This window comes from Mirounga leonina, unplaced genomic scaffold (genome assembly GCF_011800145.1).
Source record: "Mirounga leonina isolate KUSES-001 unplaced genomic scaffold, KU_Mleo_1.0 Mir_115, whole genome shotgun sequence".
Lineage (NCBI taxonomy): Eukaryota > Metazoa > Chordata > Mammalia > Carnivora > Phocidae > Mirounga > Mirounga leonina.
Genome location: NW_023270268.1, coordinates 30,083,635 through 30,110,299, shown reverse-complemented (window position 1 = coordinate 30,110,299; position 26,665 = coordinate 30,083,635). Strand labels below are relative to the sequence as shown.

Here is a 26,665-nt window from a genome sequence, read left to right as displayed (position 1 = left end):
GGAGGAGTCGGTGCTGAGCTAGTTCACTCTAGATGAGTTGCTGGGAAGTGCTGAGGTTGGGTGAAGGAACATGAGAAAGGAAATGAGGTAATATCTGCCTGGCCTGTAGCAGGTTCTCTAAGCAGTTAGTGATACAGAGGGGACGGGTGGAATGCTCATTCTTACCAACTTAAAAACAATTTTGTTTGGTTTTTCAGTGTCATAGCATCTAATATTCACCCACTAGTTTTAGTACCCATTGATGCTTCTTGCTTGAAACAATTATTACTATATTATTTGCCAAATGATAGTTTTTTAACTTTATAATTATTTCTACATTTATTCGTATTCTACAATAAGGAAGATCTTTCCCTTCACCTTCATTTGTTTAATCAGGATAGACTCATATATTCCTATTTTAGTCCTACCTTATTCTTACTAACATTATTTCTTTTAGTGCTCAAAGTGTCCAGATTTGGCCAGTAGAAGGGCTTTAAAAAGGCTCCTGTATATTTTGACATATCCCAACATCTTCAGCACGATGTTCCAGGCTCACCTTATATTTTTCCTGCCCAGCCCTAGAATCAGCTATTTTTTCCAAGGGGCCCTGACTCCTTCTATCAGAGAATGGTTCTAGAAACCAAGATCTTGGTGTTTATTCCCACTGGTGTACTATTGTCTCTAAGTGTTTTCAGTGGACCTAGAATATATTTGGAATATATATATTAGGGCCCAGAAATATAGGAAATAGTTAAAAAGGACCTTTTGGGGATAATTCACCAAATCTGAATATGGACTGTGAACACAGTGAGTATTAAATCCATGTTAGTATAAATTTCCCGATCTTGGTGATCACACTATAGTATGTAAGAGTGTCCTCATTCTTAGGAAATGTGCTCTGAAGTATTTAGGGGAAAGGCAATGTCTGCACCTATGGGAAGGTTCCTGGGAGAGAATTCAGGACCACCAGAACCTCACAGTCCTCACCGTTTTGCCTACCCAGGTAAACACTTCTCTCCTCACTGAACAAACAGGTTGAGAATCAGAGCTCTGGAGCTTGAGTCCATAACATGTCCACAAAGGCATCCTGAGCATAAGTGAGCCAGCCCAGCAACCCCAATTTGTAGGGACAGAGGAGCATGTGAATGTACCTTCAGTGTTCTGTTTGACAGTCTGGAGTTTCACAAAGGCCACATCTCCCTTCTCCACCAGACACCTGCAGAGTGCCAGACAGGGAGAAAGAAGAGAGGAGGTCAGAGACATATGTGTCATTCAGGAGCGTCAGCTTGTAGACCCAGGGCTAACCATTTGATATCGGCAATTGTGACTGCCATTCTATCGCTAATCTTACATATTACTCATGTAAGTAATATACACAAGAAAAAACCTCCAATTTGCTTTGTGGTTACACAGTCTCAGTTCCCACAGACTGAGTGCTAAATTCTGGCAGTTTCTCCAATGGAGCTACAGCATTTTCCTGGTATCAATACAGATATTAGAGGGGCAGTTTCCCATTAAGGTGATTCCTTACTCACATTCTACTTTGTAAAAATTGGGAACTTGCGGACTGTGAATTGTATTTGCACAAACTCACAACGTGGTTCTAATTGGAGAATTAGGATAACCTTTGTTTTCTCCTTCACTACTGAGAAGCTCAGTTACAATACCACCATCATTGTGCAGTTGATGGACTCATGATCTAACACTAGCCTGAATCAGAAAAGACAGTTAAAAAGTAGTAAGGTCAGGGTGCTTGGGTGGCTCAGGCGGTTAAGCATCTGCCTTCGGCTCAGGTCACGATCCTAGGGTCCCTGCTCAGTGGGGAGCCTGCTTCGCCCTCTCTGCTGCTCCCTCTGCTTGTTCTCTTTCTCTCTCTCTGTCAAATAAATAAATAAAATCTTTTTAAAAAGTAATTAGGTCGTAAGGTACACAGGTGTCTTTATAAAAGTAATAAACATCCCATGAAATAGAATTGCAGTTGGGAATGTAGAAATCATGTTCTTTACTTTTGTATATTTCCAGGTGAGTATGGCTGGCTCTAGGTTCCCCAGAGGTGCATGGAAGAGCAGGAACCAGATTCCTGACTCCCGTATTCAACTATGGCAGGGTTTCCTCACCTTGGCAATAGTAACATTTTGAGCCAGGCAATTCTTTATTGTAGGGTGCTGTCCTATGCATGTAAGATGCCTAGCAGCCTCTACCAATTAGATACCAGTAGCACCCAACCCCATTTGATAATCAAAAACAACTCCAGACACTGCCAGACTTCCTCCTGAGGGGGAAATCGCCCCCTTTTGAGAACTTCTAATCTGCACTGTGCTGCCAGTCTGGAGAGAGTGTCTTGCAGGGGCTTGGATGCTCCTTCACACAGGATTCTACAGAGGGTTGCTAACTGTGGCACCCTAACACATGTAAGACTAACAGTCCAGGGACATAAGAATCTCACCTTAGCTCCTAAGAAGAAATCTTGTCAGGACTGGGTTTATTATATTTGGGTCAGGTTTAAAAGACTCACCTGAAAGCCCCTGTGTAGCCATAGTATCTCTCATGGTTATTGGGAACACACTCCTTTCCTGGAACATTTGCCGAGCCAATACACAGAGCACAGAGACTGGAGTTTCGCAGAGATCCAGGGGCACAGCCTTCCTGGAAAAATTTATCTGTACGGAAGGACCAGAGGAAGTCAGCTCCTCCTAAGTGAGTCAAAATGAGTAGCCTTCATCTAACACGTAACAGGCGCGTATGGCCCAGGAGAGGTGGAATATATTCAGTGACCTGCCACCAACTCAGGACCTGCCAGGCTGTAGGCTTTAAAAAGAAACTTAATTGAGGCTAGGCATAGAAGTCAGGAGACCATTACAATTCAGGTAGAAAGGAATCCATGGGCGTGTTACAGTGTCACCATTTATCTAAAGACAGAGGAGAGGGAAATTACATAAAAATGGACATAAAAAGGATAAAATTGGAGGTCTCACTCCCCAAGCTTGTGCTACCTATTTCCAGAAGTTTCCTTCCCTTGCTATTTTTTAGAAGAGACCTTAATAGAACTTAAAACTCCGGACTCCGTTAAGGGCTGGGGGTTTTACTCACAGCTCAGCTGCTCCCCCATGGCTGTGAAATTGCCAGGAGGCTTGGAAAAGCAGAGGCAGTGCCCTTGCTGGTGAGGAGCCAGAGCTTTCTGGATGTCTCCCCAGCCACATTTTGCTTCCTCTCGTGTCAGAGAACACCCCAGTGCAGAAATGTGGTCTCATCTCCAAGTTCCCACACACAGGTCTTGTCTGGTTCATAACTGTCTTTAGAGACTTCTCCTTTTAAAGCAGTTGCACATATTTGGTGGTGGCAAGGAGAAAGCTGATGTAAATAACCATTAGAAAACGTTTGTCTGGGGCACCTGGGTGGCTCAGTCGGTTTAGCGTCTGCCTTCGGCTCAGGTCATGATCCCAGAGTCCTGGGATCGAACCCCGTGTTGGCTCCCTGCTCAGCAGAGAGTCTGCTTCTCCCCCTGCTCCTCCCCCACCATATGCTCTCTCTCTCTCGCTCACTCACTCTCTCTCTCCCTCAAATAAATAAATAAAATCTTTAAAAAAAAAAAAGAAAGGAAACATTTGTCTGTGGTTAACTTACACGTAGCATTTTCATACCTGAAGATATTCAGAGGACACAGAAAATAAACTGATTCCCATCCCTTTAAAGGGGCCTAGGAGCTGAGCAGTACCTCAGTGAGACTACCAAGACCTTAAAGAGATCCAAGGATCCTGCATGCTCACGTTACCTAGAAAGCCTGTGGGAGGGATTGTCCACCCAACAGCCATTTGGAACCCCTTGTTCCTTAGTAACAAAGTCTTAGTTGTTTTAATCTTTTAATTTTTTCTCCATTACTTTTTATTGAGATACAACGGACATATAACATTATATTAGTTTCAGGTGTTCAACATGGATGTTGCAATATATTGCAAAATGGTCCCCACAATAAGTCTAGTTAACATCCATCACCATACATCATTACAAAATTTTTTAATTTTTTTTTTAAGATTTTTTTTAAATTTATTTATTTGACAGAGAGAGATACAGCGAGAGAGGGAACACAAGCAGGGGGAGCGGGAGAGGGAGAAGCAGGCCTCCTGCTGGGCAGGGAGCCCGACGCGGGGCTCGATCCCAGGTCCCTGGGATCATGACCTGAACCAAAGGTACATGCTTAACGACTGAACCACCCAGGTGCCCCTAAAATTTTTTTCTTATGATGAGAACTTTTAAGACCTACTTTCTTGGGGCGCCTGGGTGGCTCGGATGGTTAAGTGTCTGCCTTCAGCTCAGGTCATGATCCCAGTGTCCTGGGATCAAGCCCCATATCGGGCTCCTGGCTCAGCGGGGAGCCTGCTTCTGCCTCTCCGCCTGCTCATGCTCTCTCTCTCTCTCTCTCTCTCTGTATCTGTGTCTCAAATGAATAAATAAAATCTTTAAAAAAAAAAAAGATCTACTTTCTTAGCAACTTTGAAATATGCAATATGGTATTATTAACTATAGTCTCCATGCTGTGCATTACATCCCCAGGACTTATATAGTTTATAACTGGAAGTTTGTACCTTTTGCCCCTTCACCTATTTTGCCCATTTCCCCACCCCCCACCTCTGGCAACTGTCAGTCTGTTCTCTGTGTCTTTGAGCTTGGGTTTTTTTAGATTCCACAAGGAAGTGAAATTATACAATATTTGTCTTTCTCTGCCTGATATATTTCACTTAGCATAATAACCTCAAGGTCCATCCATGTTGTCACAAATGGCAAGATTTCTTCCCTTTTTATGGCTGAATAAAAGTCTGTTTTGCATTCTTTATGCATTCTATATATATATGTATGTATATATACATACATATATATATAGTTAATTATTTTCTTTATGCATTCTATATTTTCTTTATGCATTCATTCATCAGTGGACACTCAGGCTGTTTCCGTATCTTGGCTATAGTAAATATTGCTGCAGTGAACATGGGGATGCATATATCTTTTTCAGTTAGGGCTTTCATTTCCTTTGGCTAAATACCCAGAAGTGAAATTGCTGAATCATATGGTCATTCTATTTTTAATTTTTGAACAAAGATGTAGCTTTATCTGGGACAGAGACATGCCCAAATAAAAGATGACATTCCTGAACCTCTTTGACAACCCAAGTGTGACTATGTGCCTGAGTTTTGAGCAATGAAAAGTTACTTGAAGTAACTGATTTAGATTTCCTGGATAGCTTCTTTAATAAAATGACCGCAGATGACATGATCCAGGCTGCCTGGATCATGGATGTGATGGCAACCATGGTTGACCTTGAAGACAGAAGCCCCATGCTCAGAATAGTGGAGCAGAAAGAGAGAAGGAGCCTGGGCTTCTAATGACCATATCAGCAATAGACTGCTCACCTGGTCCTTTTCATGAGAGATGGAAGTGAACATATATTTACTGAAGCCATTTATGGAGCCAAAAAGAACCATTCTGACTCAGCTCCTCAACCCTAGCATCTCTTTTAGTTATCTCTTTGAGGTTCACTTTAACCAAATTTTAGGACTATAGAACCAGGGCCACAGCATTTTATACCATACTACTCTTTTCCCAGAACACCTCTTTCCAGCCTGGTCCTGATCACAGCACCCTCCCAGGATTCACTTACCAAATTCACAGTGGTTGATCCTGCTGTAGAGCAGGCCCATGGGGATGTTCCAGCCCGCGGTTCTATCTACTGCAGTATGGCAGGACTTCCTGCCTTGCAGATTGTTCCAGGTGAGGCTATTATCTGCTGATGCCCTAACTACGGCCACAGCATAATACCCTACAAGAAAGACACCAAAAAAGAAAGTATTAACACCCCGGGCCCTCCAGAGTATGTGTCTACAATCAAAGCCTGCCACTTCCCTGTGAAAGCAAAATTATCCTGAATCATTCCTTCTGTCTTTGAAAGGGTCTTCCCCAAAACTGACTGAGTCACTCTGTCAGATGGAGATTATTCTGAACATTTAAAACAAAATAGTAAGAAAACATCATCATCAGAGCAATGTCTGGTGTATAATCCTTCCCTAAATGCATAAAACTACAAAAGCTATAAACCAGCAACTCACCCTCCACTGTGGAATATCAGAGAAATGGAGACTGAGGAGCACGTGACTCCCAAAATTTTATACAGTAACAATTAGGAAAGAGTAGTAAATGACCAATAAATTACAGGGAATATTCTGGCCATGTATTTTGGCATATGGAGAATACAGGTTTGCACCAAAATAAGTATGTGAAGTAGAAATTCAAAATCAAGACAGCTGCCATCTTTAGCAGAAAAATGCATGCTGCTTCTTAAAACTGCAAATAGAAGATCAACCCATGATTTCAACTTTTTAAATTAGTTAATTCAGTCAACTATTTACAGCAGAAAACAGAGAAGCCTTATCATCCATGGAGCAAGAACAAGTCTTTCTATTTTCGGCTAAAGAGCCTGGGTCCTAGAATGAGGAGGAGAGGCTGAGAGGTTGTAATAGGGGAAGTCACAAGGACTTTCACACTAATGGCTGGAAAACAACCAGAGAGGTCTTAGCACTGGGGCTCTGAAACCCTGTGATCACCTTGGCAAGATTTCCTATCTTGTTCCTGTCCCATCTTTTCAGATCCACCCCCCACCAGAGCACTAGCTGAGAGCCGGATTGGCCTGGGTTCCTGGGCCCAGCCCTGGCTGGGAGGCTGAGTAATTTCATGCTCCTAGACATCTGCCTGTGTGAGCCTCTCTGCTCAGCCCTGCCAGGCACATATAAGCAAGACTCCTTGGCTGGTGTAACTCTCATCTAAAACTGTGCAGGCCTTATGTAATGTGAAGCAGTTGGGAGTGATGAGGAGGGTGTGAACTTGCTTGCTGGGTATAGGAACCCTGACAACTTGTAACCTCTGTGAGCTGTTGGTCCTCTTAGGCATCCTTAAAGGATGACGGTACCCACTTACAGGATTAAATGAGAAACCTATGTGCAAGTCATGGCAAGTATAAAAGATTAACCATATTATCAATTATCATCCTTCTGTGGTTCTTTTGCATTCTGAAAATTGGTCTCTTCCATTGCCTTACCTACTTTTGATTTGAATTTAAACATACCTTACCCTTTCCCAAAAGCAATAAGAATTAAACTCATGAGGTTACCAATCACAACTCACCTTCCTCTGCTGTGCTGCTACATTCAGGGCCCTGAGTTTCTGGAGGAGAAAATGAAGAAGTCATTAAACATGTATTCATTGGAAGTCATGCCATTCCCATGTGTAGCTCAGAATAAAAAGAACCAGGAAGACAGTCTACACTTCACCAATTCCCAAACAGTCCAGGCTGTCTGGATTATACAAATTCACTTTTGCTCACTGGCCTCTGGAATTTAGCCCTAAAGTGTGAATTTCAAGTTTCTTGCTCTCTTTGACCTGTGGCCACAGTGGTCCCTGCCAACTATACTTGAATCCCTGCACCAGGGCACCAGAAGTGTGAGTTTGGGAAGCAAGAAGACCTGCCAGGAATCCCAGCTGAGAATCCCAGCTGTCCTCTGCAGACAGGTCACTTTTAGCTGGAACTTCCCAGTGCAAAGCCTCCAGTCAGCCTGGTGGAAGGTATGGTGGAAGATTCTATCCTTCAAAATGACTGTGGGGATTAGAGATGAGGGAGCCCAGAGCCTAGGAAGTAGGAGGTGCTCAGGAAACAAGAGCTTTCTGGCCAATGTGGTGTAAATCAGGCTATGATTTTCCCATGTCGTCTCTCCCTAGCCCAGAGGAAATAAAGCACAGAGAGGCACCCCCTCCACTTACCATAGTTCTCTGCCAGGACAGGCACCAGACCACACTGGCCCGCTATGTAGATGTAGCCTCCATCCAAGCTCATGGCATCAGCCTCTCCTTTCTGCAAAGACACAGCACATTACAGCAGGTGAAAAGAGGCCATCTCCTGTCCTACCTGCTCTTCCAGCCATTTCCTTGAGGCAGCCTTCCCAGCACAGGCCACGAAGGCCCCAGGAGATAGTAGGTGCTGTACCAGATCCCCGAGGATCTATCAGTCAGGAACACCCAGCAGAGAAAATAAAATATACTCTCATTTTCACCCAAACCATGATGAATTAAGGATTAATTTGGGGCTCCTTGCTTAGTTTCTTTAGGAGCAAAGACCCACAGTTAGTCCTCCTGTCCTCTCATAGGATACACTGTCCCAGAGACATTTCCACAACAACTTTCTGACACCAAGAGTTCTTATTCGTAGGACAGATGAGTGGAGTCAGGGACACGAGGCTATGTCTGTGGCATAGAGCACCTCCTGCTGGGGCTCTAGCCCTGAATCATGGCCATGTGGCTGAGTGCAATTTCAGTGCTTGGTGTAGGCAAAGTGTTAATGAATGAGTAAAATATTCTTGAATGACCAATTTCTCAGGTTTATAAGCCCTGAATTATAGAGATGCTTAAATTCCACAAGATTGCCAAGCTTTCCACTGGGCCTAGAAATCTACTTTCTAGATATACACCCTAAAGGAGTAATCAAATATGTGGGAAACTATTTGGATAAAAAGTACATGTGCAAGTGTGATTCATCCACTGTAAAACATGCAAGAATAATTCATAACAGCAAAAAAGAAAGAAACAGACTAAATGATGTTATAGATAATATGGACAAATGGCTAAATAGATTGCATCACATCCACACTACGAAATAGATTACAACATTAAAAGATCATGTTTTCCGAGTGCCTGGGTAGCTCAGTTGGTTAAGTGTCTGCCTTCTGCTCAGGTCATGATCCCAGGGTCCTGGAATCAAGTCCTGCGTCAGGCTCCCTGTTGAGCTGGGAGTCTGCTTCTCCCTCCCCATCTCCCTCTGCCCGTTCACCCACTTGTGCTCACTCTCTCACTCGCTCTCTCTCTCAAATAAATTAAAAAAAAAAAAAAGATCATGTTTTCGAAAAATGATTTGGGACATAGGAAAAGCTAACTAGATATGTGAAAAAAGTATAGTAAATTGTGTATATGATATGATCCCATTTAACAGGATTTTCTCTGAGTAGAAGATTACAAGTACTTCTCATTTTCTTTTTTATATCATTCAGGATTTTCAAAACTCTAAAAGCAAACATGGAATGCTCTTGTGATCAACAAAGCTAAACTTCTACCTGCTTACACAATCAGCACAGCCCTGTCACACCTATCATGGCACACCATGGGTCTCAGGCATACCCACACCATGGTCCAGCCTCCTGTAAGCAGACACAGCTCAGAGTGCCCTCTACCATGTGCTAATACTGGGAGGAAACAGAGCCCCAAGGAGCCCTTCAGATCCATAAGTTCTAAAGTACTGAAGCTCCTGTGGGGCTGGGCTCCCACATGAGGGCAAGGTTTCTTGGGAACAGGTTTTTATATCTTCTTAAGAACATTCACTCAGCCATAAGGACAGACAGGCATCAGTGGCAGAAATGCTGCCCTACGGGGGCAGGAGTGACATACCGCAATCTTGGCAATACAGTCTTCAGTGGACTCTGCTGTTTCACACTCTATTTTCCCTTGGTTGTTTACACTCCACTCATCACACTTGGCCCTCTCATGGTGACCTATTGCACACCATTTCACCTTCTTGCATTCATCCCTTGGGGTATCTGGGCCTAGGGCATAAGAAAGAGAGCCAGATTTCAGTTGAAGCTCAAGAAGTTCCTGCTGGTTATGAATGCTACTAACTGTCTTTATGAAAATGCTGGGATTTGCCAGCAATATACAAACAGGTCCCATTCCAGGAATTCATCGTCTTAGAAAACAAAGGCGGTAACAATCTCTTTGTTGGCTTCTTATCATTTAGGTATGGCTTAAAATAATCTCTTCCAAGAAGCCAACTTTCCTCCCAACCCCTCTATCACTTCAGGCTGTCTTTGGTTTGGTTTGGTTTGGTTTTCCTTCTTCTTTTTGAAATAGCACTTAACCACCTGAGTTGTTCTTATTTATTTGTTCATTGTTTTTTTGTCTGTTCCCTGCAGAAGAACATAAGCTCAGCCAGGGCAAGGGCTATGCCTATCTTACTCCCCACAGCACCCTCATTTTTCAAAGGCAGTGCCTGGCTTATGGTCAGTGCAGTTAATGTCTGCTGAGTAAATGGACATCTATTTGACTGTCAGCCTCAGTTCAAGTCACTTCCTCAAGGAAGTCTTACTGCAGCTCCAGGAGCTAGTTTTCTTTGTTTTCATGGTCTCATCAGACCATGATATTTTGTTCTGTTGAGTCTGTTTTCCCTTATTCTGAGCCAATCTCTCATTTTTAATCAATCATTCAGTAGAGTGACTATTCATTGGACATTTGTCTTCTCCACTGGTGAGAAAGTTCCATGACAGCAGAACCTAATATACGTTTGTCTCACCATTGCATGCCCAGCACCTAGCACAGTTTATGGCTAGAAGAGCAATAAATGTCTGTTGAATGAATGAATAAGCAAGCAAACATTCAATGACCCAAGGAAATTCAGGAGCAGGATCAGCCTGTGCAGGGCTCCAGCTTCACTCTGGCACATGCTGATCATAATACTGGCTGCAGATGTACAAGTCTGTAGCAATTTTATTCTATTTCACTTACTTTGTGACAGGCTATTTGCCTTCACAAAGTGGGGAGGGCGGCCCTGATTTACACAAGGGAAATAATGCTAATATCAATCCAAGTCATTTTAAGCATGAATTTCCTTTCATGCCTTTTGGTGATGTCCAGGCCCATCTCATGATGACTGACACCATTTAGCATCAGTCTAACACTGGGCAGGAAGGCAGAGCGAATAAAGAAATGTTAGGGTGGGCTTATGGTACCTGGAAAGAGTCTATTGCTGGTCCTTGCCCACACCAGGTTTCCAGGCTCCAAAAGGTCACATGATCCTTCCCCAGTACTTACGCACATCTTCCCTTAGATTCCGAAGAGCAGTGACATAATCATATCCCAGGTACAGCCACGTGTCCATTTTAGGGGGAATCTTCAAAAACCCTTGGGCAGAGTCCTTAAATAGCAGGTCCTTCCCCAAAGGAGAGCTGAAGAGCTGGAAGACTTTAGATTTGTCTTTGCCATAATGTTCCTGTGTATAGTAAAACACAATAGTGATTGGCTACAGCAGCCAGGAAGGCTGCAAAAGGGGACTGAGGAAAAACAAAACCCCCAGAAAATGAAATTAAAACCATGAAATTTTCAAGATTCCAGGAGAGAGGGCAGTCAAACCTGTTCTTTCCAACCCAGCACCATCCCTACTCCCAGCCTTCTTGCAGTCATGCAACAACCTATTTCACAGGATATGTTTCCATGCCTGTCTCCCTGGTTGCGTTGACAGCTCACTGAGCCTAAGAAATGCAGTCTCCTTCAGAAGCTGACACTGTGAGGTTACCACTAAAACCCTTGATAGACTGATGGGAGGGCTAGACGAGAGGAGATTGGCTCAGTACTGGCATTCTGCATGCTCTAGGCTCTAAGTAAAGCTGGCCGTGTGTGTGGCTTCCTTGCAATCAGCCTGAGGGACATTAGGAAAGAGATCATTTCCTTCTGCAGAGGTCATGAAAGGCCTTATGGGGGAGGGAGTATTTGCCCTTGGCCTAGAAGTCCTGGTTTAGATGGAAAGAAATAGAATTAAGCAGTAAGGAGCATCTTCATGTCACTAGGCCAAAATGTAAGGGTCTGACAGGCAATAATGCAGGACTAGGTTCTGTGTGACTCTGAGTCCCTGCTGGGCACTTTTAGACAAGTGGATGAATGTGGCACAGTTACCACTATGTCCTAAAAACAAGGTATTCCATAGTGGCAAGAAGGGAATGTAGGAAAATGCCTCAAATCCAAGCAGAGAGCACTAAGCAGGAGAGAGAACAGCGAATTCAGTACCTGGGCCTGGTTGAGAAGCTCCCAGATCAAGTCTTCCTTGCCCCCCACACTTCGGGCCACAACAGCATGGGAAGGGACTTGGGCCAGGTGGCAGTCCTTATATTTATCTACAGGCATCCTCTGCATGTTGTCTGGGCAGAGCAGCTTATATTGGTCCAAGTCAGCTTTGTTTGGCACGTTCTCTGGGGGAAGAAAGCCTGGATGAGCCAACTGCAGACAGAACAGAGTCATGAACTGTAGTCTGTCTCCCCATCCCTTGCAATCCCAATGAATCATAACATGTGCGAGCTGAGATACCTAGAGCAAACATTGAGGGCCAGAGCACAAAAGGGAACTGACTTGCTCAAGATCCCACGACCAGTTACAGGCAAGAAAGCTTCTGATGCCTAGTACAGGGGTGACTGCCCCATACCCCACAACAGGTCTCATCTCAGCAGACCAATTTCAGGCCAAGTTCAGCCAGACATGGCCCCAATCCCTTGCTGTGGCAACATTGACCAGGAAGAAGGATCCCCATGTCCAGGAGGTTGAATGATGGAAAGAGGCCCAGGAGTCCAGGTGAGGACCCCATAGGCACATAACTCTGCACAAGTAGAAACCCAAGCAGTGATAAAGGAGGAATACAGTATGCTCATATCTGACTACTGTCCATGAAAAGGGGTACAGGGGAAAAAAAAAGAAAACCCACTGCCTAGAAGGAATGTGTAGATTCTCCTGTCACTTACCGAACACTGTTGAATGCTTGACAAAGGCCACGTCCCCAGCATCATCCATCAGACACCTGTGGGAAAGAAATACATTAGGAGGATCCCAGCAGGGCAGACCCTTCACCTCAGGCTTGAGGGTCTGTCTGATCACATCATCCAGCCCTGGGACAAGGGCAGAGACTGGTGGAGGCCTCTATGCCGACCCACAGAGGAGGAAGCACTATGGGGCACTGATATACCACTAAGACGGTGGGGGGTGGGGGCTGAGCTCATGGGAACTAGAAATCCCTTATCATGTGCCCCAAAGTAGCAAAAAAAATCACTGAAGATATTTTAATACAGAAAAGAGTTTTCAAGTTTCTGAAATGGAAGATAAAGACATAGAGTCTTACAGAGGAAATGTCCCTTGGCTGGCTATCAAACTTTAGGATATAACCAAGGTAAAAGAGGGAGTGAAAAATCAGCCACATGAGCTGTCTGCACAGGGACAATGAGGGAAGGCAGGAGAGAGGCCAGTGCAATGAACAGGAGACACTGCTACAATAGAAAGCAGAGGGACAGTCACTGAAGAATGGTCCAGACACTAAGGATGTGCCTGTTCCCTTAGGCTCTGCCCAGTCCAGCGAAAGAACACACTGGGCAAGTTCAAGGGCTCTGGAGAGATAGAAAAGACCTCCAGGAGAGGGGCTCCCTTGTCAAATGTCACAAGAAAGGCATATGCACTGGCTTGGCCTACAGAGTCCCAGCTGGATCACTGAGTCACTGTGAGGGGATTAGGCCTCCTGGACACCTCTGTAGACTGGGTTCTGCTATGGGCCAGGTAGGGCCTCCCAGCCTGAGGACATTGGACACTTTGGCCACCATGGAACAGCAGCTGGTCTCACTCACTTGAAGGCACCTGAGTAGCCGAAGTATGGTTCATGGTTAGAGCAGGCACACTTGTCCGTCCCTTTCCCCGCACATAGTTGACACAGATTGGGGAAGGTTGTCCGATCTGCACAGGGAACACAGCTGCCCGCGAAGAAATTGGACACTGCTGCTCAACATAAGACATGTAGCACAGGTTACAAGCAATTACAGCTCCCAGCTCCCAGTCTAGACTCTAGGGAACAGAGAGTGACTAAAGCAAAACCAGCACACCCAGTCTCAGCACATCCTTATGTGTGTTCACTGATCAAGATCAAGGTTTTCCAAAAAGGGACAAGTTAACCTTTGTCCTCCCCCCCTCCTCCCCAAGAACCAGGCCTGTGCCTGCCATTGACCTAGGCCTGTCTCAGGTTGCTATCAGACTGGAACAGCTCAGAGAGAGGTCTCCTCTGGGGGTCATATCTGAGAGATGGGAGACCCACATAGAGAGGTACAGGCCAAGTTCATGGGCAGCAGATAGCCACCAGAAAAGCTCCAGCAGAATGGGAAACACATCAGCCACAGACCGGAAAGAACCCCAGGAAAGTGATCAGTAGGGCCCAGAAAACTTGGCCCTGACTGAAGCCTTCTGTTGGGCTTGATGGCCTTCCCCCACCGCCACTTCTCAGGATAGCCTTTGGGTGGGTGTTAGGAGCTCAGAGAAGAAAAAACTCAGCTGACACCTCCCAAGGGCTGCTGGTGTGGCAGAACTGATCAGTTTAAAGCTGGTGTACCTCCTACCTCCACCCCCTAGACTCATCACACATGATCACCTGATCATGTCTGAGTGACCCCAGTGTGGCCTGTGTAGGCCTGCCTGATAGCACTCACCCTCTTGCCTACTTACCCCTCTGAAGAGATTCACGTGGCTCAGGCAGGTTCCAATAAAGTAAGCCCATGGGGATGTTCCACCCAGCAGACCTGCCAAGGCCCGTGTGGCAGGACTTCTTGCCTTTGAGCTCATTCAGTTTGAAGTCACTACTCTTCTTCACCACAGCCACAGCATAATAGTAGGTTTTTTTATCTGCCAAGAGACAGTGTGAAAGACCCTCAACCTGGGCCACAGGGAAACACTGCTCATCACTACTGGACTCCTGAGTAGAGAAAGGGAATCCACAGGGCACATATATGTTGGTTGGGTCACAAAGAGAGAGAGATCAGGAAAACCTGCCTAGACTAGCAGGGGGAAGAAAGGACTGCAGAGAGAACATTTGCAATAATAGTCCAAGCAAACACAGGCCTACCCTGGCCCTGCAGGGTGTCTGCCTACACCTACCAACTCAAACCCACCACGAACTTGGAGTTGTAACACAGAGACCACATTCATTCTAAGTATATCCTGTTCACTGACACAGGCCCAGGGACAGTTGGTTGCTCTCAGAGGAAATGCAAGGCTGCTGGGGCTCCAAGTATGTACTCTAGTGTGGCCTCTCCCCTGTGTGTGGCACCTATGGTTTTTGGAGGGCTCCTCTATGTAGCTCTAAACCCTACTGGTTAAGGTCAGGTTGCACACAGTCTTCTCTGTTTCTCCAGGGAGCACATTTCCTAGCCCAGAAGGTCAGTGTCAAGAGCCCCAGTCCTCAACCATCCCAAAGCCCCAGAGGCCTTGACTTGTGCCTGTGGCAGCTGATAAGGCCTCTCATTCCCCACTGACACCCAATAGAGAATGCTCATCAGTATTTAATCTCCATTACCTGCCTGGGCAAGACAAACTCAGCATCTACCAGGAGAGAACAAGAGCCACAAACTCTTTCCTGCGTCCCCAGGAAGAACTTACCCTCTCCTGTCCCATAGAACTCTGCCACTACAGGCTTTAGGTTGTAGGGAGTCAGGCCAGCCTCAAACACCAAGCCTGCATCCAGTGTCACAGCATCTGCTTCATTTGACTGAAAGGAAACAGACCAGATCCTGATGAAGTCCTTACTTCTGAGGAAGGTCCACCTATACCCAGGCAAGTGAAGGTGACTGGCAGGCCTTCTTGGACCTGGGGCCAAAAGAACCCTCACCTTGGCCAAACCACACCACACCACACCAAGAGCTTCAGTTGACTCCACCTCCCTGGTGAGGGGATTTGGCCACCATATTCCTATTCCTCCCACATAGAGAAAGGAATGAATTATGTTTCTCTTTCCCCTGGTGAAGAGTCTGGTTCTTGGCCCAGAAACCTATGTGTGATCTTTCAAGATCAACATGAATTAGAGAAGCTTTACATGGCAGACCTCATGGGGGAAAGTTGCCCTCCCAACCCTAGACTGGGTACACTGCCCAAGCATAACAGACACTGAAGGAAGTTGCAACCATGCTCTTACACATATTTATATTGAGAACCCAGTTGCTTTCGTTTGGTAACCTCTTCATCTTGGGCCTTCTGCTGAGGTCTTCTTCAGGCACTTTGTGAAGCCCTCCTTATGGGGGAGGGGAGTCTTAAAGACACTTGTCTCCACTCTGATTCAGTACTTTGTACTTTTCCTTCCTGTCCTGGGACCCCATAACTACAAGAGTCTTGTTCAAGGATTTGGTACTTTCTTTGGGCTTTACCTCTTGTTTATACTATGAACTAAGGGTTAGATGCTGATTATTATTTCCATTGTGGCTCATTATTTGTTTAATGGACTACTCAGATATGTCACAGGTCACCACTGTTCAACTCAGCTCCATTTTACAGATGAAAAAACAAAGACACAGAAAGTTTGTCACTTCTCCAGGCTACATAGCTAGTAAGTCATGGAGCTGGGATTTAAAATCAGGTCGTCTGGGTTCATTTCTTCCATTACGGTTACTTGCTGGTTATTTAGTTAGTTAATCTTGGAGCAACTTTTAAGGGTTGGGATCGTTTTTGTTTTATTGTAATATACATAAGATAAAATTTACTGTTTAACCTTTTTTTAAGTGTACATTTCAGTGCCATTAGATACATTCACATTGGTGAAGGACAGCTCTATTCCACAACTAAACACCAAATATGAAACAACCTTTGTGGCCTCCTTGGTATCAGAAAAGGTAAGTATAACCTCTGGCCTCTCCCCACCCACCCCACACACCACAGAACAAAAATTAATAAGCAAACAAACAAATTTCCGCAGAGCAATGAGATTGGGGCTTTGTGGCCAAGACACCAGGATGCTGATCAGGAATCACTGGAGCCTCAGAGGAATAGGAACCAAGGAGCCAAGGCCTAACTCATGGGATCCACTAGAGCAGCAAGGATTCCAAGGGGAACCTGAACCAGCAAGGAGGAGGAGGATTAAAATCAAGTATGACCTCCCAGATGCAGATAAACACACTCAGAAGAATATAAGCCACAATGCACAAGCATCAACAGGAACAACAGACTTGGGCCCTCAAAGGAGGTTGAAGCTGTCTGATGCAAAGTTGAGAAGAGCTGCCTATGAGGTATTTACTTTTCTATACAAATTGAAGGCTGCAATCAGAGACAAAGCATAGAAAAGGAAATTATCAGAAATAAAAAGAAAAATTATTTGAACTGGTGCTTCTGGAAACAAAAAATATAACTGTTGAAATAAAAAAGTGATGAATGGGCCATAAGTTGATTAGACATGTTTAAAGTAAGAATTAGTGAACTGGAAGCTATATCTGAAAAATGTGTCCTGGATGCTGCCAAAAGGAGGTATAGATGGTGGAAATTGTGAAAGAAGGATTAAAAAGTTAGATTAAAGAAGACCTAATATGTGTTATCTTGGAATCCTAGAATTAAAAAAAAAAAAATGGAGGAACTGAAAAAAAGCCAGTATTTAAAGAGATAATGGCTCCAAATTTTTAGAATTGATGAAAAACATAATTCCACAGACCCGATATACCCTAAGCAGGATAGGTACCAAGATTTTCGCAACTGCAAATATCATAGTGAATCTATAGAATGTCACAGACCAAGGAAATGAAACCTCAAAATTATTCAGAGATGATTGAAGGAATAACAGGATAATACCAGACTTCTCCACAACTACAGTGGAAGTCAGGAGAGAGTGGAATAATATTTTAAAACAGGGTAAAAATGTCAAACTAGAATTATACATTCAGCAAAATTATCATTCCAGAGATTAAAGCATTTGCAGAGAAAACAAGCAAGCACCTGAGAGAGTTTAACACCAAGAGATTGGCTTGACAGGATCACCAAAAGAACATATTTCAAGAAGGAAACATATCCCAGAAGGATAGTGTGAAAAATGAGAAGGAATGGGAAACAGACTAAATGACAAAAATGTAGATAAATCTAAGTGTTCTCTTTCTCTCTTTCTAAATTTTTGGGTGTGTGTACACACACACAGATACACAAACACACACACATAAGTTTATATATAGTGTCTACAAATACATGAAGTATTTACATTGAGTGTTTTAAAAAAGATAGACATAAGGGACGCCTGGGTGACTCAGTTGGTTAAGTGGCTGCCTTTAGCCCAGGTCATGATCCCAGGGTCCTGGGATCAAGTCCCATGTTGGGCTCCTTGCTCAGCGGGGAGCCTGCTTCCCCCTTTCTCTCCCTCTGCTTGTGCTCTCTCTGTCAAATAAATAAAATCTTAAAAAAAAAAGACATAAAATATTAAATGGTAATATTTAAACAGGGAAGAGGGAAGTCTGAGCTACTGTTTCCCAGAGTCCTTTTATTGTTTGGGAAGGAGGACCAGGATTACTTTACTGTAATATATTGGTAAGCTAAAAGTATGTAGTAAAAATTTAAGGAACTCATTAAGGAATATAAATAAAGTGTTTAAATTCATTACCAGTAGGAGGGAAAGTGGAATAAAGGGAAAACAATGCAAATGAACAAACACATGTGCAAACTCAATTTTTAAAAATCAGAAAAGGAAAAATCAGAAAACAGGGGAAGCCTGGACTAAAAGAAATCAAAAAGTAATATGGCAGAAATAAGTCCAAATTTACCAGTAATAATAATAAAATAAATGAGATTTCACATAAAATAAATGATTGTCAGATTGCATTAATAAGATCCAGCAATAAACAGTTTTCAAAAGATGCACCTAAAGCAGAAGCACACAGAATATTGAAAATAAAGGAATGAAAAAAGGCACAGGAGAAGACTACTAAGCAAAGAAAGTTGGTATAGTATGTTAATATCAGAAAAATAGAGTTTAGTCAAAAAGAACTGCCAGATAATTTCTTAATGATAAAATACCAAATTCACCCAGAATGATATGGATTATTCTCTCATATGCTGGTGGTAGGAGTAGAAATTGAAATAATCACATTGTCAACTACACTCCCCCCCAAAAAAAGAGGAGAGAGCCCAGATGTCCCTCGACATGAATGGATAAAGAAGATGTGGGGGTGTGTGAATATATAATGGAATATTACTCAGCCATCAAAAAGAATGAAATCTTGCCATTTTCCATGACATGGATGGAACTAGTGGGCATTATGCTAAGCATAATAAGTCAGTCAGAGAAAGACAAATACCATATGATATCACTCATATGTGGAATTTAAGAAACAAAACAGATGAATATAGGGGAAGGGAAGGAAAAATAAAATAAGAGGAAAACAGAGAGGGAGACAAATCATAAGAGACTCTTAACTATAGGGAACAAACTGAGGGTTGCTGGAGGGGAGGTGGGTGGAGGGATGGGGTAACTGGGTGATGGGTATTAAGGAAGGCTCTTGATGTAATGAGCACTGGGTGTTATATGCAACTGATGAGTCACTAAATTCTATCCCTGAAACTAACAATACAGTATAAGTTAATTTAATTGGATTTAAATTAAAAAAAATTTTAAGGAAATAAAGGTGACTAACTACATGGGTAAATTAAAAAAAAAAAAAAGAACCACATTGAATTGACTTAAAAATCAAACACTGCTGGTGGAAATGCAAGCTGGTATAGCCATTCTGGAAAACAGTATGGAGGTTCCTCAAAAAGTTAAAAATAGAGCTACCCTATAACCCAGCAATTGCACTACTAGATATTTACCTAAAGGATACAAACATAGTGATCCAAAGGGGTACCTGCACCCCAATGTTTATAGCAGCAATGTCCACATTAGCCAAAATATGGAAAAGCTGAGATGTCCTTCAACAGATGAATGGATAAAGAAGATGTGGTGTATATATATACAATGGAATATTATTCAGCCATAAAAAAGAAATCTTACCATTTGCAAAGACATGAATGGAATTAGAGGGTATTATGCTAAACAAAATAAGTCAGTCAGAGAAAGACAATTATCATATGATTTCACTCATATGTGGAAGTTAAGAAACAATACAGGATCATAGAGAAAAGGAAGGAAGAATAAAATCAGATGGAATCGGAGAGGGAGAAAAACCATAAGAGACTCCTAACTATAGGAAACAAACAGGGTGCTGGAGGGGAGGGGAGTGGAGAATGGGGTAACTGGGTGATGCGCATTAAGGAGGGCACTTGATATAATGAGCAGTGGGTGTTATATGCAACTGATGAATCACTAAACTTTACCTCTGAAACTAATAATACACTATATGTTAATTCATTAATTTTTTTAAAAATCAAACATATTTGGCATTGTCTTAAAAGGCAAATACATATCCCTTGGCACAGCAAGTCTGCTCCTACATATATATATTCAAGAAAAACTATTAATATTTGTGTCCTAGGAGATTTGTATAAAAATATTTGTCAAGCCCTGATTAGAATAACAAAAAGCTGGAAATAGCCCAAATGCCTGATGACCAGAAAAGAAAAAATAAATTGTGTTATACTAACATAATGGACTATTGTAGAGCTCTGAAAATGAATGAACAATGGCTATATTCAACGATGTGGATGAATTAGCATAATATTGAGGAGGGAAAAACAAGGAGAAGACAACACATAGTAATGCCATGTTTATGAAACTTTTTACGAATCAAAACCGTGCAGTCGTTCATGCATACCTATATACATCTTAAAACTAAAATAAAAGGCAAGAAAGTTGTAGGATTCAATTTGCTCAGGATGGAGAAACACATCAGTAGTTGTGGGTTACACCACACTACATGGGTGCCATTCCCATAAAATCCAGTGCTGCCACACAACAGCCCTAGAAGTAAGCTATTGGTACTGATGAAGTTTTGAGAACCTGTGTTAGGTTCATGAATAGTATTATTTCATATTATCGACATTTAAAAATAAAAAGGGGCATGCATGGACTAAAACTGAACAAATGTCGTAATTCAAGGGTTATAATTTAAAGCATGATCATAACTGAGATCCAATTTAAAAACACAAGCCAGTTGTTTTTACCAAATGACTGATTCCTTCAATCATGCTCCATCTGGCAAAGTCTACCTCTCCCACCTCATTACTTTTTCGAGTCTCCTGATTGCTCTACTCCTGTCACCCTGACTTCCCTACAGCAACTTCAGAAAGCCCAGCTCTGCTGTCTCAGGCCCTTTGCACAAACTGTTCTTCACTGCCTGGCGTATTCCACCAATGGCACCTGGCAGGCTTATCCATGCTCATCCTTGGGGTCTTAGTTTCATTGCTTCCCTGTCAGGGAGATTGTGCCTGACACCCAGGCCAAAGCAAGTTTCTTCTGAAAGTCTCTGTCAGAGCATTCTACTCTTTCCCTTCATTGTACATCACACAATTTGGAAATTTACAATTTATTTGTTTGCATGTTTTTCTTCTCTCCTGACTAGACTATAAGCTCCTCAAGAGTAAGGAGGAAATTCACTGCTGCAGCCCCATTGCTCAGCACAGGGTCTGACCCACATTCAGATGTGCAGGGACAACAGTGAAGGAGTGAAGTGTTTTTAGAAAATCTAGAAAACAAAGAGATCAGCAAACATCTGCAGTTGGCACTGTATTCCTCTTCCCTGTGAGCATCATTCATCTAGTTCCCGTGATGTACCAAGAACTTCCAAAACAATGTCATATGGAAATTTTGATAGTAAACATTCTTGTTTTTTCCCTGAATTCAGAGAACTTCGTGCCTCAAAATAGTCCCCTTTTCAGAGTGTGTTGGATTTTAAGACTCCTTAAAGATAACCACTCCAATTTCCCTTTCTGAAGTGCTTTTATTAGCACTGGGGGTTGACTGTTCCACACCAGCCTCCTACCTGTGAGTAAAGAGTTGTTCCAAAATGACAGAAGAGAAAGTATGGATTTTATTCCACTCTCTTTTAGGCAACAGTGACTTACCGAAATGGCCTTGATGCACTCAAGGTAGGAGCTTTTCTTCACACAGCTGACAAAAGGACCATTTTCAAGGACAGTTTTCATATTTTCCATGAAACTGGAACACTTACTGGCCTCATGATTTGAGACAGTGCACCATCTCACAGTTTTCTCAGGGGAGACAGCCAGACACAGCCCTAGGAGAAAGAGGCCAGAGGTTGTGCTAGTGGGAGAGACAGAACACCCTCTTGAAGTCTCCATCCCCTCCATCCTGCCCTCCTCCCACTCCTCCCATTAACACCACAGAGCACAGATTCTGTTGCCTTCTGAGGCTGGGGACAAGAGAATGGAACCCTAATGGCCTCCTAGTCACCTGCTAACCACCCTGTGCTACCCAGAGGGATGCTGGCTTGATCATCAGCTCTCAAGTGGAGACCACAATAATCTGCTTTTCTCTGTTTTCCCTGCCTCCTTATCTCACCATCATGGGACTGCCAAGGGACATAAGCCTCATCAGTGTGACCAGACCTTTTCAGCCTCTTGAAGGCATTGGATTGATATGACAACTTGGGGAAGCTAGCAAGGTAGGAATTACCCAGCCTGTTAGTGGCCAATACTGGCCTAGAAACCAGGTCTCCAGACTTTTGTCTCTGCCCAGGGAATAAAAGAAGATGACATTCTGAGTTATTTTCCATCTGCTTGGCCAGTAGGTAGGGATAAATGATTGATGAAATAATGAATTTGCCTGTGATACTCATCTATCATCCTCTGTTCCAGGAATAACTAGAACTCCACATATTCAGTGGTTCTTCTGTTTCCAGTGACCCCTCCCTCAATTTTCATCAGTCTTCTGGGCTGCCATTAGGAGAAACTAAAACCAGCCATGTCTGTAGCTATTAAAATCATGTGGTTGCACTGCTCCCAAAGACCTCTATCATCTCCACTTTCTGTGGATAACAGCACAGGGCTGACTCAGGGAAGCTGATGAATATCCACAAAGCACAAAGCAGGAAAGGGAAAGGACAACAGTTCTCCAGGATGCATAAGGAGGAGCCACAGGGAAATCAGTGCCCAAACCACCCTTTATCCCACATCTGCCCATGAGAAGTCATGGGAAGCATCAGGAATCAGTGGCAGACCCTTCCTAAACTGCCCCTCCTGAGGTCTCATGGGCAGGAATTTGTCCTGAGTCCTGCATTTACCTTGCACAGCCCTATGAGGTGCTTTGAGGGTGGGAGGGGGCCAGGGGCAAAGGCAAGTAATACAGGGCCAACTCCCAAGGGTAAACTTTTCCAGGAGAGACAAATATCTAAACACAAGTCTCCAAAGGTATAACAAATGCACCAGGAGAGGCAGGCAAAAGTTAAAGGACAAAGGGAGCCAGACAATCTCAGGAGGTGATGGGTGTGGTAGAGGCCATCCAGTTCACAGGCCCCACAGCACGGACTTGTGCAACGAACTCCACTCCACTGGTGCCTGGATCCATGGCCTCATTTACCCTCGCCTGACCCTCCCAGCCCCAGCCCTCTCACCGGTGAGGACCCAAGAAGCCTGGATTCAAATATGCTTTGAACCTCTCAGCAGCCCTGCTTCTTAGCAGGACATCTTCAGCGCCAATGGCACCCATGGGACATCAGACTGCCAAGGGTGGGGGCGCGGTCAGATCTGGGAGGCCTTGAATACCATGCTTAGCAGTTCAGACTCAACTCAGGAGGCCTCATAGAAGGGATCTGATAAACTATGATGGAAGTGCTCTTACTGTATTCTAATACAAGATTTACTGGACAAGGAGGAGGAGAGCAAGGAGAGGAAGCAAGGAAGCATGGAGGGCACGAAAGGGGGCAGAGGCACTACCAAGACCAGCAGCTGCGCGCAGGCGCAGAGCTGAACCTAAGCTGAACCAGGTGCAGGGATGCGGCGGGGAAGAGCGAAGGAAGTGCTCCGGGCTTCCAGCCCAAGAGTGGAACCCAGGAGCCTGTGTGGCCGAGTGGAGCGTGCAAAGAGCTACCGGGCTGGCGACTCTGCGGACCTTGCCCGCGCCGGCACTCACCCAGGACCGCGCAGGCCAGCAGGGCGCGGACAGCGAGACTCATCTTCCTGGGTCGGTGTCTAGGAGCCGGGAACACAGACCTGTGGGCTTCTGCGCCGTCTTCCCACGTCCGGTGCCCCTTTATCTTCGGCTCAGCGGGTCAAGCAGAATCTTTGACCTCCTGTGTTTGCGCAGCCCGCTTGCCCAATCACCCCTCATCCCTCCCCCTTCATTCCTTCGCCAGGCCGATCACCTCATTTCCTGAGCTCTGGAAAGACCCACGGATGGTTTCCAGCACAAAAATGCTGATTGTAAGGGAATTAAAGAAAAATCAACCCTTTGTTAATGCGTGCTCTCTCTGTGCCAGGAGCAGGGCTGCAGCGGGTAGTGGCGGGGGTTGGGGCCCGTGCCTCTGCTCCTGAATCGCAGGATGCCAGAGCTGGTCCTGCACCAGTCCTATGTATTCATTTCACAGATAAAAGAGGGAAGGAGCTACCCTAGATCCAGAGTAGAAATGCAGAATGATAGGCAAAGACCTTCCTGAGAGAGGGTGTCAGAGAAGAATAAAGCTGGCCTCAAATCAAAGACAAGTTCAACACCCTTCACTTGTTCCCAGGTGTCCCCAGAAACCCTGCTCCTGGGCTCTCAAAGGCCCTCCTAACTGAGGAATTGCTCTCTCTCTATATGCCCCACTAAACTAAAACTCCTGGATTAAAAACCTTCCTTTCCTCCATGCAGCCTGCTGGACACCTTGGCCTAGGGACAGATTCACAGGGGAGAAAAATTATCTCCCACAAGAAGCTACCCAAGAATGCGACGAAGAGTCTAGAGATTCAGAACAAAGTGATACACCAGCACAAAGCAAGGGGCCCAGGGGAGGATGTAGCCTGGTCTCAATGCCTGGGTCATCCCTGTCTCCCTCCAGCTAAGTGGTTTCCAACTGGCTTTGATTACACATCCTTATTAGGAAAAATAGTGAGGTTGTACAATCTGTGTATGTATTTTTTAAACTAATATATTGTGTGCATTTCAGCCATGTGAGGAATATAAATTTATAAAGCAATAAAACAAAGATGAAACATTCTTTTTTAAATGTTCCTTTGTTGGGGCGCCTGGGTGGCTCAGTCGTTAAGCGTCTGCCTTCGGCTCAGGTCATGATCCCAGGGTCCTGGGATCGAGCCCCGCATCGGGCTCCCTGCTCTGCGGAAAGCCTGCTTCTCCCTCTCCCACTCCCCCTGCTTGTGTTCCCTCTCTGGCTGTCTCTCTCTCTGTGTCAAATAAATTAAAAAAAAAAATGTTCCTTTGTTTATTCTGCCTTATATACACTGAATAATATCTCAAGGCAAAATAATACACTTAGGGAAAGGGCAAGGGTCCTGATAGTAGATGTAAGTCAATAGTCCAGAAAGTCATCAAAATAATTTTAGGTTTCTCGAAAAGTTACTTATCCAGTCTGATCAGATGATTGTGGTTTGGGGCTCTAGCTACACTAACTAATCTATACCAGTCCTTCTAAGATGTCAGTATTGTCATTTTATTTTTGTTCACTTGTGTTTGTGATATCAGAATCATATTCTAATTCTAGTTTCTTTGCAGAAATGTTTTTAAGGCACTTGTGCATTTTATGAGGTTTGGTGAGTTATACCACATCACCTAATCTGTACATCCAATTTCCTGGGCACGAGAAAACCACAAAATGTGGAACCACAAAAGCCAAGAACAAAGGACAGGTCAGAGAGTCGCAACCATCCATTACCCCCTTTCCCACTCCTCCCCTTTTAAGGTGTTCCCCCATCTTCCCTCAGACACTTTAGAAGCTCTACAAGACCTGTGTCTGTCTGGCCTATAGACCAGTGGGAGACAGTGCCAATCCTCATTCAAAATAGTAGTGAATATTCGTTTGTTAATCTTTCGCATTAAGAATAAATATAACTGGGGCACCTGGGTGGCTCAGTTGGTTAAGCGACTGCCTTCGGCTCAGGTCATGATCCTGGAGTCCCGGGATTGAGTCCCACATCGGGCTCCCTGCTCAGCGGGGGGTCTGCTTCTCCCTCTGCCCTCTTCCCTCTCATGCTCTCTGTCTCTCATTCTCTCTCAAATAAATAAATAAAATCTTTAAAAAAAATTATTTAAAAAAAAAAAGAATAAATGTAACTGGAAGTTAGGTTATCTTTTCCCATACCCCAGTAGACTGTCTCATATACAAGCGGTTACACACATCCCACTTTAGAGAGCATAGCTATAGCGGGGACTTTCTGTTTACAGTAGAGACATAAGACAAGCCTAGACAGCCTGCCTCACCATTGAGGAAGAGTAACTGCTGCTGCCCTCCTTCGGTCCCTGCCCCTCATGGGCCCTCCTGCTTAAGCCATGGGAAACCCAGAATCATGGCAGGAAGGGCATATTCCTACATCCCCCTGCAGCAGGCATATTAGGGAGTGGTCTGGCTTCCTGTGGGAGACCTTGAGGTACAGAGATGAAGATGGAGGGAGAAAGTGAGGGGAAGGGCTGGCTGGGAGGAGTCGTCACAGGAGACTGCGCTCAGCTGATGCCTCCTTAGGCCATGCAGTGAGCTTGCAGGGTCTGCCCAGAAGTAGGAGGGAGAGTTGCCCAATGTTGAATAACCCACAAACTCAGGGAAGCTCTGTGGAGGCCATGGAAAGCAGATGGACCATGATTCTCGCCCCTGCGCCCCTACTGCATTTACTCTCATACCAGAGGGGTTAGTGAGCCCTTCTTGAGGCTGGGCCCCTACTGCATTTACTCTCATACCAGAGGGGTTAGTGAGCCTTTCTTGAGGCAACTCCTTCAGGGACAGGCCCACAACGAAGCCTGAGCCCCTCAGAGGGAGCACCTTCTGGCCAGTGTACTAGAAGCCCCATTTTAAAGATGAGATAAGGAAACTGAGGCCTTGAAGGATTAATAACTTTTCCAAAATCAACTGCTGAGTCAGATGCAAAATCAAGCAGTCTGGTTCCAGAGTGCATGTACCCATCCACCAGGGACACTGCCTCTCCCAGGAAATAGGGACATACAGAGACCAAGGGACTCATCTGGGATCACACG

At 44.4% G+C, this 26,665-nt stretch overlaps 1 protein-coding gene across 1 annotated transcript in view; it reads right to left on the bottom strand.

Moving 5' to 3' along the window:
* LOC118003867 (serotransferrin-like) overlaps positions 1–23,760 on the bottom strand; it is a 54,042-nt gene extending 30,282 nt beyond the window's left edge. Inside the window, 14 exon segments of the mRNA XM_034994943.1 lie at positions 1,131–1,195; positions 2,495–2,639; positions 5,636–5,794; positions 7,153–7,191; positions 7,786–7,876; positions 9,460–9,614; positions 10,876–11,053; positions 11,845–12,026; positions 12,570–12,625; positions 13,440–13,587; positions 14,305–14,481; positions 15,235–15,343; positions 21,595–21,767; positions 23,621–23,760. Coding sequence (XP_034850834.1) covers positions 1,131–1,195; positions 2,495–2,639; positions 5,636–5,794; positions 7,153–7,191; positions 7,786–7,876; positions 9,460–9,614; positions 10,876–11,053; positions 11,845–12,026; positions 12,570–12,625; positions 13,440–13,587; positions 14,305–14,481; positions 15,235–15,343; positions 21,595–21,767; positions 23,621–23,663 — 1,720 coding nt within the window. The 5' untranslated portion in view covers positions 23,664–23,760.
* Between the last annotated feature and the right edge of the window lie 2,905 nt (positions 23,761–26,665).